This window comes from Chaetomium fimeti (genome assembly GCF_033439085.1).
Source record: "Chaetomium fimeti strain CBS 168.71 chromosome Unknown B0H64scaffold_9, whole genome shotgun sequence".
Lineage (NCBI taxonomy): Eukaryota > Fungi > Ascomycota > Sordariomycetes > Sordariales > Chaetomiaceae > Chaetomium > Chaetomium fimeti.
The window spans coordinates 253,422-271,390 of record NW_026944337.1 but is presented as its reverse complement, the minus strand read 5'-3'; the positions used below and the strand labels follow the sequence as shown (position 1 = coordinate 271,390).

General features: G+C 58.3%; 7 protein-coding genes and 1 non-coding gene across 8 annotated transcripts; 6 read left to right on the top strand and 2 right to left on the bottom strand.

Annotated features, from left to right (window-relative positions):
• Positions 1 to 101: 101 nt before the first annotated feature.
• On the bottom strand, positions 102 to 1,655 carry B0H64DRAFT_420306 (glycoside hydrolase superfamily; the record flags this gene model as incomplete). The annotated part of the gene is made up of 4 exons (XM_062805450.1): positions 102 to 324; positions 387 to 1,000; positions 1,153 to 1,486; positions 1,537 to 1,655. 4 exons carry the CDS (start codon positions 1,653 to 1,655, stop codon positions 102 to 104), a joined length of 1,290 nt encoding a protein of 429 aa, XP_062655006.1.
• Positions 1,656 to 2,789: 1,134 nt separating this feature from the next.
• On the top strand, positions 2,790 to 3,608 carry B0H64DRAFT_330156 (uncharacterized protein; the record flags this gene model as incomplete). The annotated part of the gene is made up of 1 exon (XM_062800918.1): positions 2,790 to 3,608. A coding segment is annotated over one exon (819 nt), but the record flags the coding sequence as incomplete, so codon positions are not given.
• A 482-nt stretch (positions 3,609 to 4,090) lies between these two features.
• Positions 4,091 to 5,323, top strand: B0H64DRAFT_246935 (uncharacterized protein). The gene is made up of 3 exons (XM_062799929.1): positions 4,091 to 4,256; positions 4,342 to 4,785; positions 4,878 to 5,323. Exons 1-3 carry the CDS (start codon positions 4,215 to 4,217, stop codon positions 5,037 to 5,039), a joined length of 648 nt encoding a protein of 215 aa, XP_062655004.1. The 5' UTR covers positions 4,091 to 4,214; the 3' UTR covers positions 5,040 to 5,323.
• Positions 5,324 to 6,477: 1,154 nt separating this feature from the next.
• On the top strand, positions 6,478 to 7,857 carry B0H64DRAFT_246844 (uncharacterized protein). The gene is made up of 2 exons (XM_062799928.1): positions 6,478 to 6,907; positions 7,019 to 7,857. The coding sequence occupies exons 1-2, from the start codon at positions 6,836 to 6,838 to the stop codon at positions 7,769 to 7,771; spliced, it is 825 nt and encodes a 274-aa protein (XP_062655003.1). The 5' UTR covers positions 6,478 to 6,835; the 3' UTR covers positions 7,772 to 7,857.
• Positions 7,858 to 10,188: 2,331 nt separating this feature from the next.
• On the top strand, positions 10,189 to 11,687 carry B0H64DRAFT_377688 (HAD-like domain-containing protein; the record flags this gene model as incomplete). Its single annotated transcript, XM_062802539.1, has 2 exons — positions 10,189 to 10,580; positions 10,652 to 11,687. 2 exons carry the CDS (start codon positions 10,189 to 10,191, stop codon positions 11,685 to 11,687), a joined length of 1,428 nt encoding a protein of 475 aa, XP_062655002.1.
• Positions 11,688 to 11,921: 234 nt separating this feature from the next.
• On the bottom strand, positions 11,922 to 14,022 carry B0H64DRAFT_246946 (uncharacterized protein). Its single transcript, XM_062799930.1, has 2 exons — positions 12,304 to 14,022; positions 11,922 to 12,243 (listed from the first exon to the last, which is right to left on the bottom strand). Exons 1-2 carry the CDS (start codon positions 13,806 to 13,808, stop codon positions 12,156 to 12,158), a joined length of 1,593 nt encoding a protein of 530 aa, XP_062655001.1. The 5' UTR covers positions 13,809 to 14,022; the 3' UTR covers positions 11,922 to 12,155.
• Positions 14,023 to 14,906: 884 nt separating this feature from the next.
• B0H64DRAFT_t158 lies at positions 14,907 to 14,988 on the top strand. The gene has a single exon. It is a non-coding gene; the product is annotated as a tRNA-Thr (tRNA).
• Positions 14,989 to 15,359: 371 nt separating this feature from the next.
• Positions 15,360 to 16,803, top strand: B0H64DRAFT_246713 (uncharacterized protein). The gene is made up of 3 exons (XM_062799926.1): positions 15,360 to 16,244; positions 16,405 to 16,522; positions 16,598 to 16,803. Exons 1-3 carry the CDS (start codon positions 15,527 to 15,529, stop codon positions 16,689 to 16,691), a joined length of 930 nt encoding a protein of 309 aa, XP_062655000.1. The 5' UTR covers positions 15,360 to 15,526; the 3' UTR covers positions 16,692 to 16,803.
• The last annotated feature ends 1,166 nt before the right edge of the window (positions 16,804 to 17,969 follow it).

The window sequence follows — 17,969 nt, the reverse complement described above, 5'->3', positions numbered from 1 at the left end:
CAGTATGCCCTCCTGTCCAGCGTTCTTCAAGCACAGCCCGCCCTCGCAGTTCGCCCAGCACTGGTCCCAGTCGGCGTACGAACCGCCTTCACAGACGTGGTTCAAGGGCGTGCAGCCGCTGCAGACCCAGGTGGCGTTGGTGTCGGTGGCGCTACAAAGGCTTGGAGGTCCACGGCCCAGTCGCTCACTCCCCACATGTTAAGGCGCTGGTAGAGGGCAACGCGGCCTGCCTTTGTCGTGTTGTTCATGTAAGCCACCCACTGCACCGAATCGTACACCAAGATGTCGCTGTCGCTGGACGCATCATGAGAGGTCCGCGCGTTGCTATTCTGGGCAATGATCTCGTGATTTCGGCATCGGCTATGTAGCCCGCAGTCTGCGTGCACCGCCCGGGCTTCGCTCCCGAGTCTGGGCCGGTGTAGGTGCACATGGGCCGTGTGCAGTTTGGGGTGGTCATCTGGAACGAACGGCCGTAGCTGGCAATCCCCACGGCGAGCTTGTTGCTGGGCACGTCCGCCTTGGTGATCATGGACAGGGCGTTGATGGTTTCGGTCAGGTTGACGTGCGAACGGAGACAGTTCCCGGCAGGGCAGCCCGGATCAGCCCACTCGTTACCGTAGTCCCACTGGCCATGGAGGTCGTAAGTCATGTAAACGATGTAGTCCAGCGAGGCTGCCATTTTGGCCATGGGGAACCCCCTCAGGTACCAGTAAGACGCTGGTGTTGCGATGGATAGGGACTTGTCAGGGCTGAGGAGATCCCTGAGGAGCACCAAGCACGCGGCGAGGTTTTTGCCATCGTCGAGACTACCCGCCGGAATCTCGGGGAGGTCTTGTGCGCCAGGGTACTCCCAGTCAATGTCGACGCCATCCAAGCCCCACTCATTGACAAAGTTGACCAGGTTTCTCACAAATGTCTGCCTGTTCTCGGGCTTGACTGCATCGCGGAAAATGTTGTAGGTGGCAAGGCTGGTACTCATGGTCCAACCCCCAAAGGAGACCTGGTCGAGAGAGAGGGTGGGTTAGCAAGAGGCCGTCACATCGGCAGCAAACATGGTTCCGGAGACTCGAGAGGAGACTCTGGAGAGCACACTCTACAGTCCAGCTCCTTCTTTACGTGATGGTGGTAATAAAGGGGGAAGAGGGTACTCACAATTCGTTTGACCCCTGTTAACTTCGTGAATCGGGTGAATTGCTCCATGTATCGAACGATGTCGACCTCAAAGGCAGGAGTAAGATCGAGAAAGGCAAAGTGGACATGGGTGTATTTCGAAGTGTCGATCTGCGCGACGTCCATCTTGAGACACGGCCGGTCGAAGTTGAAGGCTTCAAAGTAAGCAATGCGATGGAACTGCTCTGGCCGGTCCCCAATGACCATGTCGGTGCCACAGTTAGAGATGCATCCATTGCTCCCCGGCGCTGCCGTTCCCGGAGCTCCTGTGCCAGTGTCGGTACAGAAGTCAGCCGTGGTACCACACTGACCCCAGCTGCTCCAGAGTTGGCATGAACTCGATTCTAAACACTTCTGGCGACGTACATGTTGCAGCACGCGTTAAGCGGGCAGGGATTCAGCCCCGAGATATCGGTTCCTGAGGGGGGTTTGGCCGTTCCGGGGACCTGGGGGCCACACACGGTACCGTCCACAGCGGCGGGCATGGGCGGGCTCCCAGTGCTAAGACAGATGGTTTGGCCGCGTTGCAGGGAACGACAGCCTGCCCAACCCCAGGTTTGAGTGTTCCACTCTTCCAGGTTGGCAACCGTGATGCTGTTGCTCAGGGCAATCACAAAACATGTGTCCCCGGCAACGGCCGTGTATGAGGCACAGGAGCCATCCTCATTCTGGGACGGGACGGGTAGCCCGCCGGCAGTGCAGCAGACCTTTTGGCCGACAGCGAGTGTTGAGCATAGTGTCGGGCTTGGATTGTACTGGTAGAAGTCGGCGGCTGTAACTCCGCACCTGCTGGCCAAGGAACCGCAGCTGTCGCCTGCCACGACGGTGGTGGTGCTACAAGTATTTCCCATATCGTTGTTTGGCGCCGTGCGATGAATGGGTTCTACAGAACGGGAGGGCACAAGCTGCTCGTCCTCGGACGAAGCAGGCCCTTCTTATACCAGGCAGGTGCGGCAAAAGCACAACGAACCGCATGCTCCATTCAGTCTGGTTTGGCCCCCGTTGTTCGTCCCTCGCCTTCAACCGACTTGGCGTCAACGGCTTCGTTTGCGAATGATTCCGACAACCGCCCCCAAGTTTCCAGTGAGATAGTTCGGTTCCATAACGCGCGAGCGTAGACAAGGCTCCAATATTGAAATGACAGGCGCGGAACACTGCAGGTCTGAACCAACAACGTGGGGTCCAAAAAAGGATGAAAGCGAGTAAAGTTGTGAGGTGAGGTTGCAGCGGACCCTTTACAGTCGGCCATGGAGGGTCGCAGTATTAAAAGATAATATAGCACCCCGAAGGTCAAGCGTGGTCGAGGGCCCTGGTGCAGGGCCCCCACGAAGGATCAGGAACGTTCTAGTGCGGCTTGTTGGTTGATGATGGGTCCCTACTATGTAGGTCGGGTGGTACGTGGGTAGTGACATACCTATCTAGTTACAGGTATGAACATAGAAGTGTTCAGCCACAAGGTCCAAACATCCGAGCCACGTTACACTACCTAGCTAGCTGCATCTTGTGCTCTGTCCGCTTCCCAACCGCTCGCCATCGAACCTTAGAAATTAGCTCGCCGAGACCTTGGGATATTGGACTTCCTCGGAAACAAAGCCCATTCGGCTTCCCACGATCACCTCGACGTGGGCGTGTTGGCTTCGCTGCTCGCAGACCTCAAGTCAGCCACGATGAAGACGCTTGCCCCATTACACTCGGTCGATCTCATCGCTATCACGTTCCCGTCCATCCCCGCGCTGACACCGCTAGACCTAGACGATGCGCTCTCGCATGCTGGCCTGCGCAACTGGTTTGCAGAGCCCGACAGCAGGCTCTTCCAACCGAAGCACGTCGTCCAGTCCCGGGCGGCGATCGCGGGCAACGGCTACGGGCTTTGCGCCTCATACGCGGATCTCTTCGAGTGTTGGTTCGAGGAAGACGCCCTCCCATCCCGTCTCACCTTGTTTGTCTCGCTCACCGGTCACGCCCTGTACGCGTCGCTGGACGTCATGGGCACGGCTTTCCCGCGGTGGGTCCGCGACGGTCCGCGGGTCATGGACTTTCGTGCCGGTTTGGATGCTCAGGATGGGTTTGCCTCCGAGTCCGACTACTGGGCTCATGTTCGGTCGCGCATTGTTGAGCTGGTGCGGGGGGGTGACCAAGGGCAGCAGCCGCCTGGCCTGGTGCTGTTAGGGGGCCAGAACGGAACCCATCACGTCTTCGTTGAAACTGTGCGGGACGCTTTGGCTGAGTTACACCCTGGAGAAGGGCTCGCGCCGTCCTTAAGCCTAAAAGACGCCACGGCGGTTGTTGACCCTACGTATGCCGGGGCCCGAGGCATGGCTGTGTACGCCAGACGGCGTCAGGAGGTACCTGGGCACTGCAAGGAGCGCTGGAGTTGCGAAGAAAAAAGGGACAAAGAGCGCAGCGGAGGGGATCACGAGAAGATGGAACTCCGCTGACCAGCCATAACCCTGCCCTTTCGGCTGCTTCTATGCCGCCTCACATCTTTATGAAGGAATTCAAATCGAAAACTTTGACCCACTCGTGCGAGAAAGCTTTCTCGGCCGTTGGGGTTATGAATTGCCTGCACTTTGAAAGACTAAGAAGTTGTGGTGTTTGCTTTATCATCCCGCTATTCATACCCCTTTTCGGCAGCTGTTGTCTATTTATACCCGCAGCCCGACGCAAGGCCCGGCTGAAAGCAAGGCAAACAACGACCACATCAACGGTGGCTTTGTAACTCGCGCATAAAAGTCTGCTAAAAGCATTCCGTCCGTGGCCAACGCCATTGGGCGAGCGAGTTGAAGATAGAGACATAAGGAAACGTGAATAGGCGGCTGACTTCCCCAGTCAAACGCAGCGCTGATCATTCCACCCTTGCCAACAGCAAGATCAACGGCTTCGATTCCAGAGCAGCCTCCGTTTTGTGGTCTATAAGTATCGATGCTTTCACCCTGTCCACCGCCCCTTTCTTCCTCAGCCACCAGCACCCCCAGCCCCGAGACTCAGACCGTTGCACGCACAAGTCTTCTACCAGACCACGCAAAAACCACCGCTCGTTCAACATGAAGCTCGCAGTCGTTGCCGCCGCCACCTTCTTCATGGGCGTACGTCCCCACCCTTCCCTTTTCCTGTACCTCACCAGGCCCCCGGGAAGCAGAATAGGAGACTAACCCGCAACACCATCCCCAGGCCCTCGCCGCCCCCAGCCCGGCCCAAGCAACCCAGTACAGCGACGCCGAATGGCGCGTCGAAGACTACCCCGGCCACACCGTCATTGTCAACGGCACGATCGAGACGCTCGTCGCCCAGCTACGCCAGTTGGGACACCCACAGAAACAACAACACAGCGCTTCGACCAGACCCGGACAAGGAGAAACAGCAGCACGCAACGCCCCGCAGCAGTTCGACGCGGACGCGGACACGCCGACGGCGACGGTCGCGCGGCGCAACATCGACTTCAGCGGCGGCAGCTACTACTGCGGCGGGCCGCTGCCCTACGCCCACATGGCGGCCTACTGGGAGGGCATGCGCTACCTGCAGAGCATCATCGGCGAGGTGCGCGTGCCGCCGGGGCCCGGGATGTGCAGTCGGGTTAGCTGCTCGTATGGTGCGGCGGTTTATATCTGTAATGATGTGAGTTTTGGTCTCCTCTTCTGCATGGGGGGGTTTGTGTTTTGGTTTATGTTGAAGTTCAGTTTTGGCTGACCCAGCATGTGGCCTCTCAGAGAAAGGATGAACTCTATCTCGATTCGTTCGCGCGCATCGCGGACGGTCTTAGCTACGTCATCACCAGGTGTGCGACCAACAACTGGGGCACGACGATGGTTGCGGGACAGGTTTTCCATCCTGACCAGTGGAACGTCATTGTTCGTTCAGATTATTGCTAGATCTGAGGGGAGGAGGTTCCATGGCTGTAGTTCGAATACTGTGTGGATTTACGGGTAGCTGTAGTTAGTGAGAGAGAGGGTTGGTGTCTATGTATGTTTCCTAATCTGTAAATTGAACTCTCGAAATGCTCTACGCATGCCGTTTACTTCATTTGTCACACGAGACGTTCCAGCGAGGAAGGGCTCGAGTGAAGTCTTGGTGGCTCCGACTTGGTCCACATAGACCTTGGATTTGGTGAATGAGGCACTATTACGGTCCTACTACGGCACTTGTTCTACCCGGCCATAATTCAGTGTCGTTTTAGTTTCGATTTTTCGCAAGTGGGTGGAAGTTTGCCCAATATTTATCGGTATTTTTGAACGAGGGACAATCAATTTCTTGGCCTTCTGGATCGTGGACTCGATCGTCGTGCGTATTACATAATCCTGCAAGAATTACCGGGAGGTGCCGCAAGATCACGTGAAGCTTAGCTCGAACATCAGGCCATGCTTGAAGCTCCAATTCGAAGCCGAATGTCGTCAAACACCGCAACGCACGATTGCCGACAGCCCACGAGAACCTCTCCGCTCACCGCGCGCCCATAAACAACCTCCGAAAAAATGGCCGTCAAACCCATTACCGGTGTATGTGTTCCCCCCTGCCTCGGTCGGCCCAATGGCCGCCAATTGCCGCTGCCCCGCCCGCCCAACGAGAAAGCTGTGGGAACAAATGCTGACGATGGCTGGACTCTAGATGCTCCGCCGGGGCCTCATCACTGATCTCGGAATTGCCCTCGGTGAGTTCGCGCGAAATCCTTCCCCAGACGGAGTTGCATCTGGGCCAGGATTTTGGAGGGGTAACTAACTTTCGACAGGCCTCGGGCTCGTCTTTGGCAACGCTTTCTGGTACCACGACCCATAAACCCGAGTGCCCGACCACGATATCTAATTTTGTTCTAGGTACGGCTACCACGTTCCGCGGAGAGACGCCCGCGACAACTTCTACAAGAAGCTGGAGGAGGAGCGCGCTGCGAAGATAGGAGCTTAAGGGTTTCGGGCAGAATGATTGGGCAGGAACGCGAATAAACGACACCACGAGAAGAGGGATTCTGGCCGTGTAGTGAGGTACGAGAGCCTGGGGATCGCTGGTGTATCATACGGATAGACAGGCCGGCAATTGAGTCAGTGGACAGACCCTTGTCCGTTTCCTTGGCTGGATGTTTATGACGGTTCCGCGAGACGACATGATTTGGAAACTGCTCGGAAAAAGAGAAAGAGAAAGATGCATGTTTCAGCCAGATCTACCTATTGCTCTTTGCAGCAGCCTGCGATGCAGCCGTTAAAATGTGTGCGCCTTGTCCCTCCGGCAGACCCTCGGTTGGGGTAGTGGCCGCCACCGTTCCTTCCCAAGCCGTCGTCTCTGCCGTAAAGCTGCCGTTTTTGTCCTGACATCTAAACTCTGCATCAGCACACCAATGGATTCCACGACATCAGAATAAAGATCCGTGTGACCCGCCAGGGGCTACCGCCAATCCGAGGGAAGCCAAGAATCACACCCACCGGCGAAACCACCGTTGAACCGGCCAGCACTGCACCGGACTGTCGACTAGTTCGGGATGCCGCACGATGCATTCGTACTGCACGAGACTGAATAGCTCGCAATTTCGCGCCAGATCGATCCGGCGGCCATCTTCTGTTTTCCGGACTTTGCCATCGTCTCCGATTTGAGCGGCGGCCGACAGCTGCCGGGCTGGAAAATTGGGGCAGGGCGGCGCCATCGGAACAGCGGGGTGCAACGGTTGACGGGAAACCAGACGATGCGAAGCACGACCGCCGCGGGTCTCGGCTCTCGCGTGCTCGGAGAGATTGAGGAGACAACCTTGGACGAGGTACGTGGCTGGCGCCGACGGATATTTTATTTTTAATCGCGATGGAAGGTTGAAAGGTTGGATGGATGAAAGTACGGACGTGATAAATTTCCTGACGCGCCTCCGATTCAGGTCCTTGCTTCCCTCCGCTCAAGTCTACTCCGAGCCACCGGTGACAACGCCAACGACAGCAACGCTGGAAATACACCCGCATCAATTGCACGGCTGCCATTATTTCCAATTGACCCGCTCAACGATCTCGTCAACCGCCATTTTCGGGCAACTCAGTCAGCGCCGCTGGCACTTAGCGGCCGCCCTTACGAGTTGCTGTACGTTTTAGTGGCAACTCTAATCGCACCGCCTCACGAGAAGGCAGTGGCCGTTGTCGACTTTGAGGGGCGCTTCGACCCGTTGCGGCTTCTGTCTACACCCATTGAAGGGGCTACCGCTGCGGGTTCGATGACCCTCGAGCCGAAACCCAGAGCGGCCCTTCAGCGTGCCGACCTGGATCACGTCCACGTCCTACGCGCGGCACGCGGAAACTCTACGCACATAGCCGGATGTGTCGGCTCCATCGAGGAGCATATGCTCTATGGATCACACCGGAGCCGCGGCCGGGAATGGTGGGGCACCATTGTCATCGGAGGCGGGCTGAATCCTTCGGGCAGTGCGTCCGCTGCGGCCTCCGCCCAGGTTGCCGTCACGGTCGATTGGAAGGGTTGGCTGCGGGTTGACCGGGCGGAGGTGCCCGCATTCTGGGATATGAGCGCCGAGGAAGCACTGGTCGATCGGGAGAAACGGCAAGCGGCGGTGGAGGATGCCGGCTGGCTGGCGACTTCCCCATGGGGAGGTTTCTCGATCGGCAGGAGAGATATGGGCCTCTGATGGGTATGGGGAAAGATACGGTTCCACCGTCAACCCCTCTCGTTGCATCCCTGATTTGTTCTTGAAGTGTCCAAGGACCGGCCTGGAAGAACAAAAGGCGGAGAACCTCGGGTATTGATCGAGATCGGGCAGGTCGAACGCGCTCTTGACATCCCATCACGGCTTTCAGCGATGGCCGCTGTCGTAAGGCCGGCTAACCACCGTCCCGCCCCTCCTAGTCCCCATCTCCATTTCGTTCTCGTTCATGCACAGGATCGCGGGGAAGCAGAACTGGACACTTTTCGAGCATCGGCCGATCTGTTTCGGAGGTGGAGAGGGTCATCCAAACTCCAAAGCATACGGAGAACGACTCCCGCGCCTCGGGTGGCCTCGTCCTCGTTCGACATCAATGGAGCCCTGACGACGCCTAGTTGCCAAGTTGCTGCATAAACAAAACGTCGGGGTCATGGCTGGAGCAGACACTTGGCTAGCCCACACACCGACACGCATGTCCATACGAAGTACTCGCCCTTGACGATGAGGCCTGGCGCCTCTCCCGTCCCCGATCCGGCGGCCATGACGAGAGCTCGATGCCGGCCGACAGAATTGCCGCATCGCTGCCTTGGTTCTTCTTTCTCTTTTCTGCGACTCACAGGAGGCAACGTTTCACCCACTGAACCCTTGACAAAGGTTGGCGTCTCACAACATGGATCGACATATTGCCCGTACAGGCAACGGTCTGACAGAAGACGGGCACACACGGGACAGCCCAGATGCTATTCCTGGAGGCCTCGGACACCATCGCTTCACATGGCATGGCCTGATAGTGATCCACCGTGCCCACAGCACTGTCGATAGTTCACAAGCGTCCCGTCCGTCCGTGGGAATTGATTGGCAGCCCTCCAATGGCAGCGTGCAGTCCCTGCATGCGGTGCCTCGCAGCTTGGCAGAATGCACACGGTGCCGACCGGATGGCCAACACGGAAGAGGCCGGCACGGAATGGGACGGGCCAAGATCTTCGGCCAACGAGCCTGTTCTCCGCCTGCTGGCCGGCAGGCAGAGGGGCGCTAGGGGGCTCGTTCAGGCTCTCTGCTTGGGTGTCGCCCCCTATCAGGGAATGCCTCACAGTGTTTCTCACGCAGTCGGGTCCCACTGCGGGCGAAAGCTCATTCACTGACGAATAACTTCTGACGTCATGGGGATCGACACTGCAGCCGACGCGGCGACTTGGCGCCCAAACCGCCGCCGTGTTTTCCGGGCGTTCGCTTCACAGTATGGACGCATGCAGGACCCTGGAAGCGCGGCATTAACACTGTGTTTCACCGTGGAAAGTGCTCAAGGTGAGATCTGTGCCTGGCGGGCCAAAATCAGAAAATTCTTCCCTTTGCGGTTATTGGAGCCGGTGTGTTGACGACGGGCAGTAACAGGAAACACCAAGACCACGTTCGAGCGTCCAATTCGTCCTCGTCCCTGATCTTCACCCGCCCCTCCTCCTCGAGGATATTCACGCTTTCGCCTCATACTTGTAACGTCGAGCCGCCACGGACAACTTCGCTGTGCGCGGTTAATGGTACGGTGAGCACTAAAGGAGCCGCCTGCTGCCGCCGTCGTTTATTTCCCAGTCAGGGCCTTCCATAAAGCTCACTCGCCCGCCCTAATCGCCGTCTTATCCGCCTTGGCTCGCACTGTCCACCCCCCCTCTTCGCTGAGGCCCCGGTTCACCGCTGGCCTATACCGTGCACACCCACACACCACCCGCCATCCACATGCTCGGACCCTGGATACCCAAGTGAGCCCTGTTGATACCCCGCGGTGGGGTGTGTTTTTTTTTGATGGGGCTATGGGTGGCAGAATTATCTCACCACTGCTCACCACCTGAGCCACCTCGGCCTGTGGGTCCCGGGGCGAGTGGGTGCTATGGAATGGAAGTTTGGACTGCAGGACCTCTGACAGAAGCGATGACGGTTCCCACTCATTCGAGATGATGTTCGAAGGGGGCGACCAATCCCCAGCCTTCACAATATTTCGGACGAGAGTCAGTGAGATGATGAAATACCATCTCCACTAACGGTGCTCCCCTGCCCCGCGCCCCCTTTGGTATCACTGGGTATCCACCACCTTCACAAGGGCCGGCCTTGGATGGGACCCTGTTTTGTGCCGTCTCGACGCGCGCTGATTGCACGGCAGGGAATGCCCCACCACCATGTGTTCCTCCGTTGTTATCGAAGGCGAGCGGCGAGCGGCTTGTAGATGGCTTCGGCCTATATAAGGGACGGCTCCCCGGGCCAGAGAGTCCACCATGTTCGGATTAGTCCAGCCCACATCAGCAGCATCAGTTGTCGTTGAGTCGGATATGCAAACACGCCCTCCTTCCTTCCTTTGGTTTACCGGCAGACACAGACACTAGTCATTCCTTCATTCAACTACTACCTTCAACATGTCTCTCCCAATCCCTCCCCAGCGGCCCTCCATGTGCCCCCGGCAGGCGTCGAGCAGCAGCTTTGCTGATGCCTTCGACGATGCCCGGAGGAAGCTCGACGAGATGGGCGTCCAGGAGCCGGGCGAAGACGAAGTGCTGTCCCCCTCGCTGTCGGCGTCCAGCTCTGCCACCGACGTGAGTGCTGCCACGGCGGGCGTCGAGTCACCCTCGCCCCTGAGCCCGGCCACGCCTACCACCGTCCCGATCACACCCATGGTCGAGGACGTGGCCGACAACTTTGCCTTCGCCTTCGACATCGACGGCGTGCTCATCCGCGGCGGGCGTCCGATCCCCGAGGCTGTTGAGGCCATGAAGGTCCTCAACGGCGAGAATGAGTGGGGCGTCAAGGTGTAAGTCGAACATCACTCCGCAGTAACCCCACCGGTTACCTTTTCGAGACAGATACTAACCTCGACCCCAGTCCCTACATCTTCCTGACCAACGGCGGCGGCAAGTTCGAGACGGAACGCTGCCACGACCTCTCGGAACAGCTCGAGATCGACGTCAGGCCCGGTCAGTTCATCTGCGGCCACACCCCCATGAGGGAGTTCGCCGACCGGTACGGCACCGTCCTGGTCGTCGGCGGCGAGGGTGAGAAGTGCCGCGACGTGGCCGAGTCGTACGGCTTCCGCGACGTCGTCACCCCCGGCGACATCCTCAAGGCCAACGCGCACACTGCCCCCTTCCGCAAGCTCACCGACAAGGAGCACGCCAACTCGCGGGACCTGCTCGCGCGCCACGGCGCCGAGAAGCTCTCCGACATTGTCATCGAGGCCATCTTCGTCTTTGCCGACTCGCGCGACTGGGCGTCGGACCTGCAGATCATCCTCGACATCGCCCAATCCAAGGGCGGCAGGCTCGAGACGCGCTCCGAGACTTTTGACGAGGGTCCGCCCATCTACTTCAGCCACAACGACGTCTTGTGGTCGGCGGCCCACGAACACGCCCGCCTCGGCATGGGTGCGCTGCGGCGCATCGTCGAGACCGTCTTCGAGGACACGACGGGCGGCAAGAAGCTCAAGACGCACGCCTTCGGCAAGCCGCAGGTGTCGACGTTCGAGTTCGCCACCCGCCTCCTGCAGCAGTGGCGGGCGACGCAGCACGGCCTGCGCCAGACGAAGCCGCCTGCCACCGTGTACTTTGTCGGCGACACGCCCGAGTCGGACATCCGCGGCACCAACGCCATGGACGCCATCTCGGAGAACGAGTGGTACAGCATCCTCGTCAAGACGGGTGTCTACCAGCCGGGCACCGAGCCCAAGTACAAGCCGCGCAAGCTGGTCGACACGGTGCTCGACGCCGTCAACCACGGCATCCGCCGCGAGATGGCCCGCCTCGCCTCGGGCAAGGACACCGGCGGCCGCATCCTGCCGCTGAACGATGTCGGGCTCAAGGCGGTTGCCGAGGGACAGAGCCCCGACATTGAGGGACAGGATAGCTTCCTGACTATGGCCTAGGCGGCCACGGTCGAGGAGAGCCAGAGAGAGATGGAGTGCGCGATACTTTTTTTTTTCACGATTTGAACGACACCGTTATTGATACCACTGCGTATTCCATTCTTTGGCTTTCCTCTTCAGCTGTATTTACCTTTTTTCCCTTTCTTCTTTTCCTTCTTCATTTTCGCATTATCGCATTTTTCTATGCGGTATTTTCTTGGGTTGGGATCATTGGATACACGGGCCTTATCCACACTCGTTGCTGGTATGCAACCGGACTTGGGAACTAGGCTCGGAAATGATGACTACGGACGCATGCATCCGTTCGTACCTAGACACAGGTGCCGCATCGCATAGATGTTATTAGAGCTTGGGCACTCATGAGATAGACTTGGAATCAACAGCGCCAGGATGGCGTGTCAGCAACAGTTTTGAGTCGTGAGCCTTGGAAGTGTTTTGTGATATTGACCATTCGTGGCTTTACAACGCTCATTGGAAGCTCTTCTGGAGGATGTGCGGTTTCCGGAAGCGCAGATCGAGGATCATCTGGCCAAACAGGCCGTTGGCCCACGAGAACCTGTAAGTTTTGTCAGTTCACCGGTCCCATACTTGTTAACGAAAGAGAGATAGAACTCACCACTCCCGCGTCCACTTGCTCGCATCATTCGAGTTGATGCTCTCATGCATCAAGCCCAGCCCATCGGTCGACGCCACCAACTCCCTCAGCACCGCCTCGATCTCCTCATCATCCTCCGACGTCAGAATCCTCACCACACTCGCCATCGGCCACGCCATCCCAGGCCCGGCATGCGGTCCCCCAATCGCATTAATCACCTTGCCCGCCATAAAATACGGATTCCCCTCCGCGGTCAGCAACCTCTTCCGCGTACGCTGATACACCGGGTCCACATTCGCCAAATACCCAAACACGGGCGCCGCCAACAACGACGGCACATTCGCATCATCCATCACCGCCGCCGACCCGTACCCATCCACCTCATACGCATACACCGTCTCCGTCTCCACCGTCCCATTCCCACCCCCGCCCAAAACCGGCAAATGCACAACCCCGTACCTCGTCACCGCCGCCCTCACATCCGCCGAAAACCCCGCCATCTCCTCCGCCAACCCCTCGGGGGCTTTCCCATCGGCCTCCAGCTCCGCCACAATCAACCCCGCCCCCGCCAGCGCCCGCGCAAACAGCATATTCGCCGGCACCAGGAACGGGTACGTGGTCGCGTCGTCGCTGGGGCGGAACGCGCTGCGCACCATGCCCGTGCGGCGGACGGGGGCGCCCGCGCCGTCGTTGAGGAGCGTTTCCGTCGCGCGCGTGGTGAGGCGGGTGAATGTGTATACGGGTGGGAGGACCTCGCCGGAAGGGGAGTAGGTGGGCGCGGTCATGGAGCGGGCGGTGGTGAGGAGGGTTTGGAGGGCGGAGAGCCAGGAGAAGGACCCGAAGAAGGCGGCGTCGTGGGTCGCTTCGTAGTAGGACGCGCTGAGCTGCAGGAAGGAGGCCAGGCTGTCGAGCTCGTATTTGCATTCGAATACGGAGTCTGCGGGGTAGGGCGGGTGGACGGTGTCGGTGTCGGCGGCGGGGTTGGGGGCGGGCGGGATGCCGCTTTCGGGCGGGGGTTGGAAGGCGTTGCAGAAGGGGGCGGTCAGGATTTGGCGGGCTTGCAGGTTGATGACGCCGCGGTAGAGGCTGGCGATGGAGGTTGGGTCGTCGGGGGCGGCGTCCGGCTCGAGCAGGGGGAGGTAGGATTGCAGCTGGTTGGCGCTGTCGCGCAGCCACATGGCGTCGATGTCGCCGGTGATGACGAAGGCGAGCTCCTCGTCCGGGTTGTCGGCGGCGTGGCCGCGCCAGCGGACGGTGGTGTCGAGGGTGTTGGGGTAGGTGTTCTCGAAGAGGCGGTAGAGGTCCGGGTCCGAGATGGTCTCGGTCATGTTGGCGAGGAGGGTCTCGACGGTGGACGAGTTGAAGGTGCGGCAGGCGGCTGCCGGGCGCATGGAGGAGAGGGCATGCTTGCCCGAGGAGAAGGGTTCGTGGCGGGACTTGGAGTAGTCGGAGTAGTCGGGGCAGGATTGTGCTGCCACCGAGGGGATGAGACCCGCGAGCAGGACGTGAGCCTGTGTTGTTTTCATGGTGGCCCGGTGGTAGGCAACCTGCCTGTTACTGTCTGCAACTCACGAAAGATTGAACCTCACGATTGAACCCGGATTGTTGGCCAGGTCCAGATCGATCAATGGGTTCAGGAAACGACATGCCGGGGCTCGGGGCATCCCCACGCATTATATGGGTTCGGGGCCTGGACGCCATTGGTCTCGCATCCAGGGATGGATGATCGGCGGTGACACGGGCATCGTCATTTTGTTTGGATGACGATCTCGAAGTGTAACCAAACAAATGAATGCGGGGCTGCACTGGTCCGAGTCCGAGTCACGGTCCGTTCCGAGTTTCGAAGACTCGGGTCCCTCGACGTATCCTAGTCCAGATGGATTTCTTCCGGTAACCGGTTCAACCGTTTGAATACCTTGAATACATAGTTGACGTGATATATCACTATCCACGCATGAACGTGGCACTCTCAACATCCCAGGCATTGATTGCCGAGCCTCATTTTCAGGGGCATCATCCCGTTTGTGGGTCCGTGAATCTTCTTGTCTTTTATGATGCACTCGAGTCATCAGCTGACGGATTTCTTCTTCCGGTTGCAATTGTGGTGTGGGAGTGCTTTTTATGTGATGGTTAGAATCGGCCATTAAGCAGGAGCTGCAATCAGTTACTAACAAATTAAAATCAAAGAGATTTGCTTCTTTAGTTGGTCCGAGGACACCAGAATACCTACCCCTGACGTTCCCCTATTAGACCCCTCATGACCTGGTTTTCGTTGTAGTAAGCTTTGACATAGTCAACAGCTAAGCAGACTTCCGTCTCAACAACCTACATGGGCTAGATGAAGCCTGAAATCTCTCCGCGAATACGTCTTTACCCTTAGCAACCTCGAAGATCGAAGTCTACAAACCATACCAAGACAATAGTAAACAATGTTGAATATATAAGAGTTTGAACTTACTTTTTAACTACCACCCTACCTCGAAACGATGCCATCCGTACGTGACAAGACCTCATGATAATTACACTCTCCGGTTTCCCTGCCAAGAGAGACAGCAGAGCAACTGCAACTCCAAACCCCACGGCGACCCCGCCCCTTAACCTCGTTTTAAAACGGGCCTATCACAGCCTGATTAGCACAGGGGTAATGCGTTGCACTCGTACCGCCTAGAGATGCAAAGATCACTGGTTCGATTCCAGTATCAGGCAGGATAAACCTGATACCACCTCCCTGGACAACTAAGTTGTCTCTACTTTTTGCGTCTTTTTGCACCGTAACGATGGTGGGTTTGTAGCATTTGGGTGATGTTGAAGGTGCTCGCGGTGCCTGAGAAGCATCCAGTAACGGTGGTCAGGATAAAAACGGGCCCTTGAGACTGGAACACCATGCCATATGCATCACAATCAACCATCAGATCGACCCGAACAATGCTGTATTTCCTTCCTACATCGCCGTGCCGACTGCTTGCACCGTCCACAGCTTTACATCCGCTTCCCACGCACCACACCCTTCCAACCAATCAAGTCGCCCCTTCCGATCTGGCCTGCCCCTGTGCCCTTTGCCCGCCTGACCTTGTCGCGCCGCCGCGGCACAACCTGCCGAGCCCGGTGTGCTGCTGAAAGTGCCCTAGAGCCTCGACAACCATGTCCGAATCGTGTTTCCGCGCCGAAGGGGGGTATCTCTGAAAGTTGCTCGTTTCCAAATAGCGTCTAGGTATGGAGGCGATGGAAAAGGAAACAAAGCGGGATGGGGAAAAGAAAAAGGAGAAAAAATGCCTCAAGATGCAACCCAAACCATGCTCAGATTGCACTTGCCCTGACCAAAAACAATCGTTATCGAAGAGAAAGTGCTTTCCAAGGAGGAGACGCGAGTCTTTTCCATTTCCATCGTGTTGTCCAGATGAGAGTAAACATGAACCCAATCGTGATACGAGCCAGAACCGAGAACGCCGTTGGAAGAAACCCCATGTCGTACCGTCCTGATCCCGTGTTCAGAGTAGGAATAGACCAAGGAGAGGGTATGTGGACCGGAAAACCATGTGTTGCCGAAGAAAGTAAATCCGAACTTGACCGACTCCCCGCTGTGTGGTTGGCCAAAGCACGCTTAGGCAACCGGCGCGAGAGGGGCGACGGGCTGGGGGGGCATGACCGGGGCGCCCGTCATGTCGACCTCGGGCTGCATCTCGCCGCCCATGGGGCCGGGCTTGTTGCCGCAGTCGCGCGAGATGTGTCCGGCCTCGCCGCACTGGTAGCAAGTCTTGCCGGCCGTGTTGAGCGGGCCGCCGTTGGGGGCGGTGCAGTCGCGGGAAATGTGGCCGAGCTTGCCGCAGGCATAGCACTTCATCGCTTGCGCCTGGCAGTCGCGAGCAAAGTGGTTCGGGCCGCCGCACTTGTAGCATGTTGCCGGACGGGGTCCGCCGACGAATCCACCCCGCATCGGGGCAAAGCCACCACGGGGGACCATGGCGCCGCCGCGGCCGCCTCCGGGGACCGGGGGGTTAGGGCAGTTGCGCTGCGGACGTTAGTATCCAATCAGATCGTCATGTCGGCAAGGGGAGGACGCACAGCCAGATGGCCAATAGAATCGCAGTTGTAGCACCGGTTGCCGGCGCCGGCGCCGCTTAGGCGGAGGGTCGGGCACTCGGCCTGGACGTGTCCGAGACCCTGGCAGTGGTAGCACTGCTTCGCCTTGGTGGTGCGGGGCATCGGGCACTCGTTCGACTCGTGGTTCGGTTGCTTGCCTGTACTTAACGTTAGCGCATGCACCTACCGACCAAGGAGCGGCCGCAGGAGAGCGCAGTAGAGGGGGGACATACAGTTGTAGCAGAGCCGATGCGGCGAGGCGCAGGCCTCGGCATGGTGGCCAAGCTCACCACACTTGTAGCACGCCCGACGAGAAACTGACGACATGATGCTTGTGTCTGAAAGGGATCTGCAAGCGCGTTAGCAGGATGTCGCGCCTGGCCACGCGATCCCCCTCGGTGATGTTTGTTTGCTGACACGTTTGCAAGCGCTGGTCGTCGTTCTTGGGGTCGTGTCCTGTCGCCGTGGCTCCCTGGCGCAGGGCCTCTGGGGAACGACTTTATCATATCCATGGTCCCGTCTCGGTGTTCTGGTTTTTGTTGACCCCAGATATTCACATCGGGGCGGTTGCTCGGTGGGAGATGGATGGGAAAGGCCTCGCTGATTGCGCCCCCATGCGAGGCAGGTTCCGCAGCGTCGGGACAGGATTGTGCGACCCGACGTCCGGCCGGCTTTCCTGGAGTGCATGGAAATGACGTCTTGTGTAAACCACAAGCGCCAAAACCTGCTTCAACCACTCACCACCACGCGGATGGGTGTGTGAAGGATTGGGAGTGGTTCGAACGCAGATAGAGATGGTGTGATCGCGGTGTCGTTGCCCAAACCCCTGGCTTCCCATAATGCGCGCATTCGACTCTGCTTCCAATAATGCCTCCGCGATGGTCCCGCATGTTGGCGATAGATGCCCGCCGGCCCTGCAAACGCCAGTCCCTTGCGCTCGTATCGATATGTGCGCATGCAAACGTGTCTTTTTTCCAAACGAAAGGAGAGTCGGGTGCTCGAGGTAACGGGGGGACGCCATGGGGATCGTACTGACCTTTGCAAAAATAACTAAATAAAATAAACCCAACAATAGGATGCTTCCCACAAAATTGGTGATAACTTGGAACGACAACTGCAGCTTCGGCCTTACTTCCTTTCCGACTTCGTATCCGACTACCTCCAACAACACCCAAGGAATGGTTTTGCTTGTTCGTTTCAGAGGACACTGGTGCAAGAAGGAAGGATGAGGAGAGAGAGCAAGACGGAATAAGCGGGACAATGAGCAAAGACGCCCGGGCAGTCAGGGCAAGGGAGGGAGAGCGCAGCTTGCTGGCATTCCACACGGGCAAGAGCGAAAAGCCGGAAACGAGTGACTGGAGAGTGACCTCCCTTGTCCGGCGTCTGGGAGCAAGACAACGAGCCTGGGGCGGGGAAGTTCCCCTGAAGATGGAACTTGGCGCCACATCTCGGGTGAAAGCGAAGTACCTTTCAGGTACCTCAAGCCGAGGGGCGGCGACGGCGGCTTCCAATTTTCGGGCCAACGTGGAGCGCTGATGACGGTCCTTGCTTCCTAGCGCTCACCATCAGCAGCAGCACACCTGGCTCATGCCTGGCCAGCGGCGCGG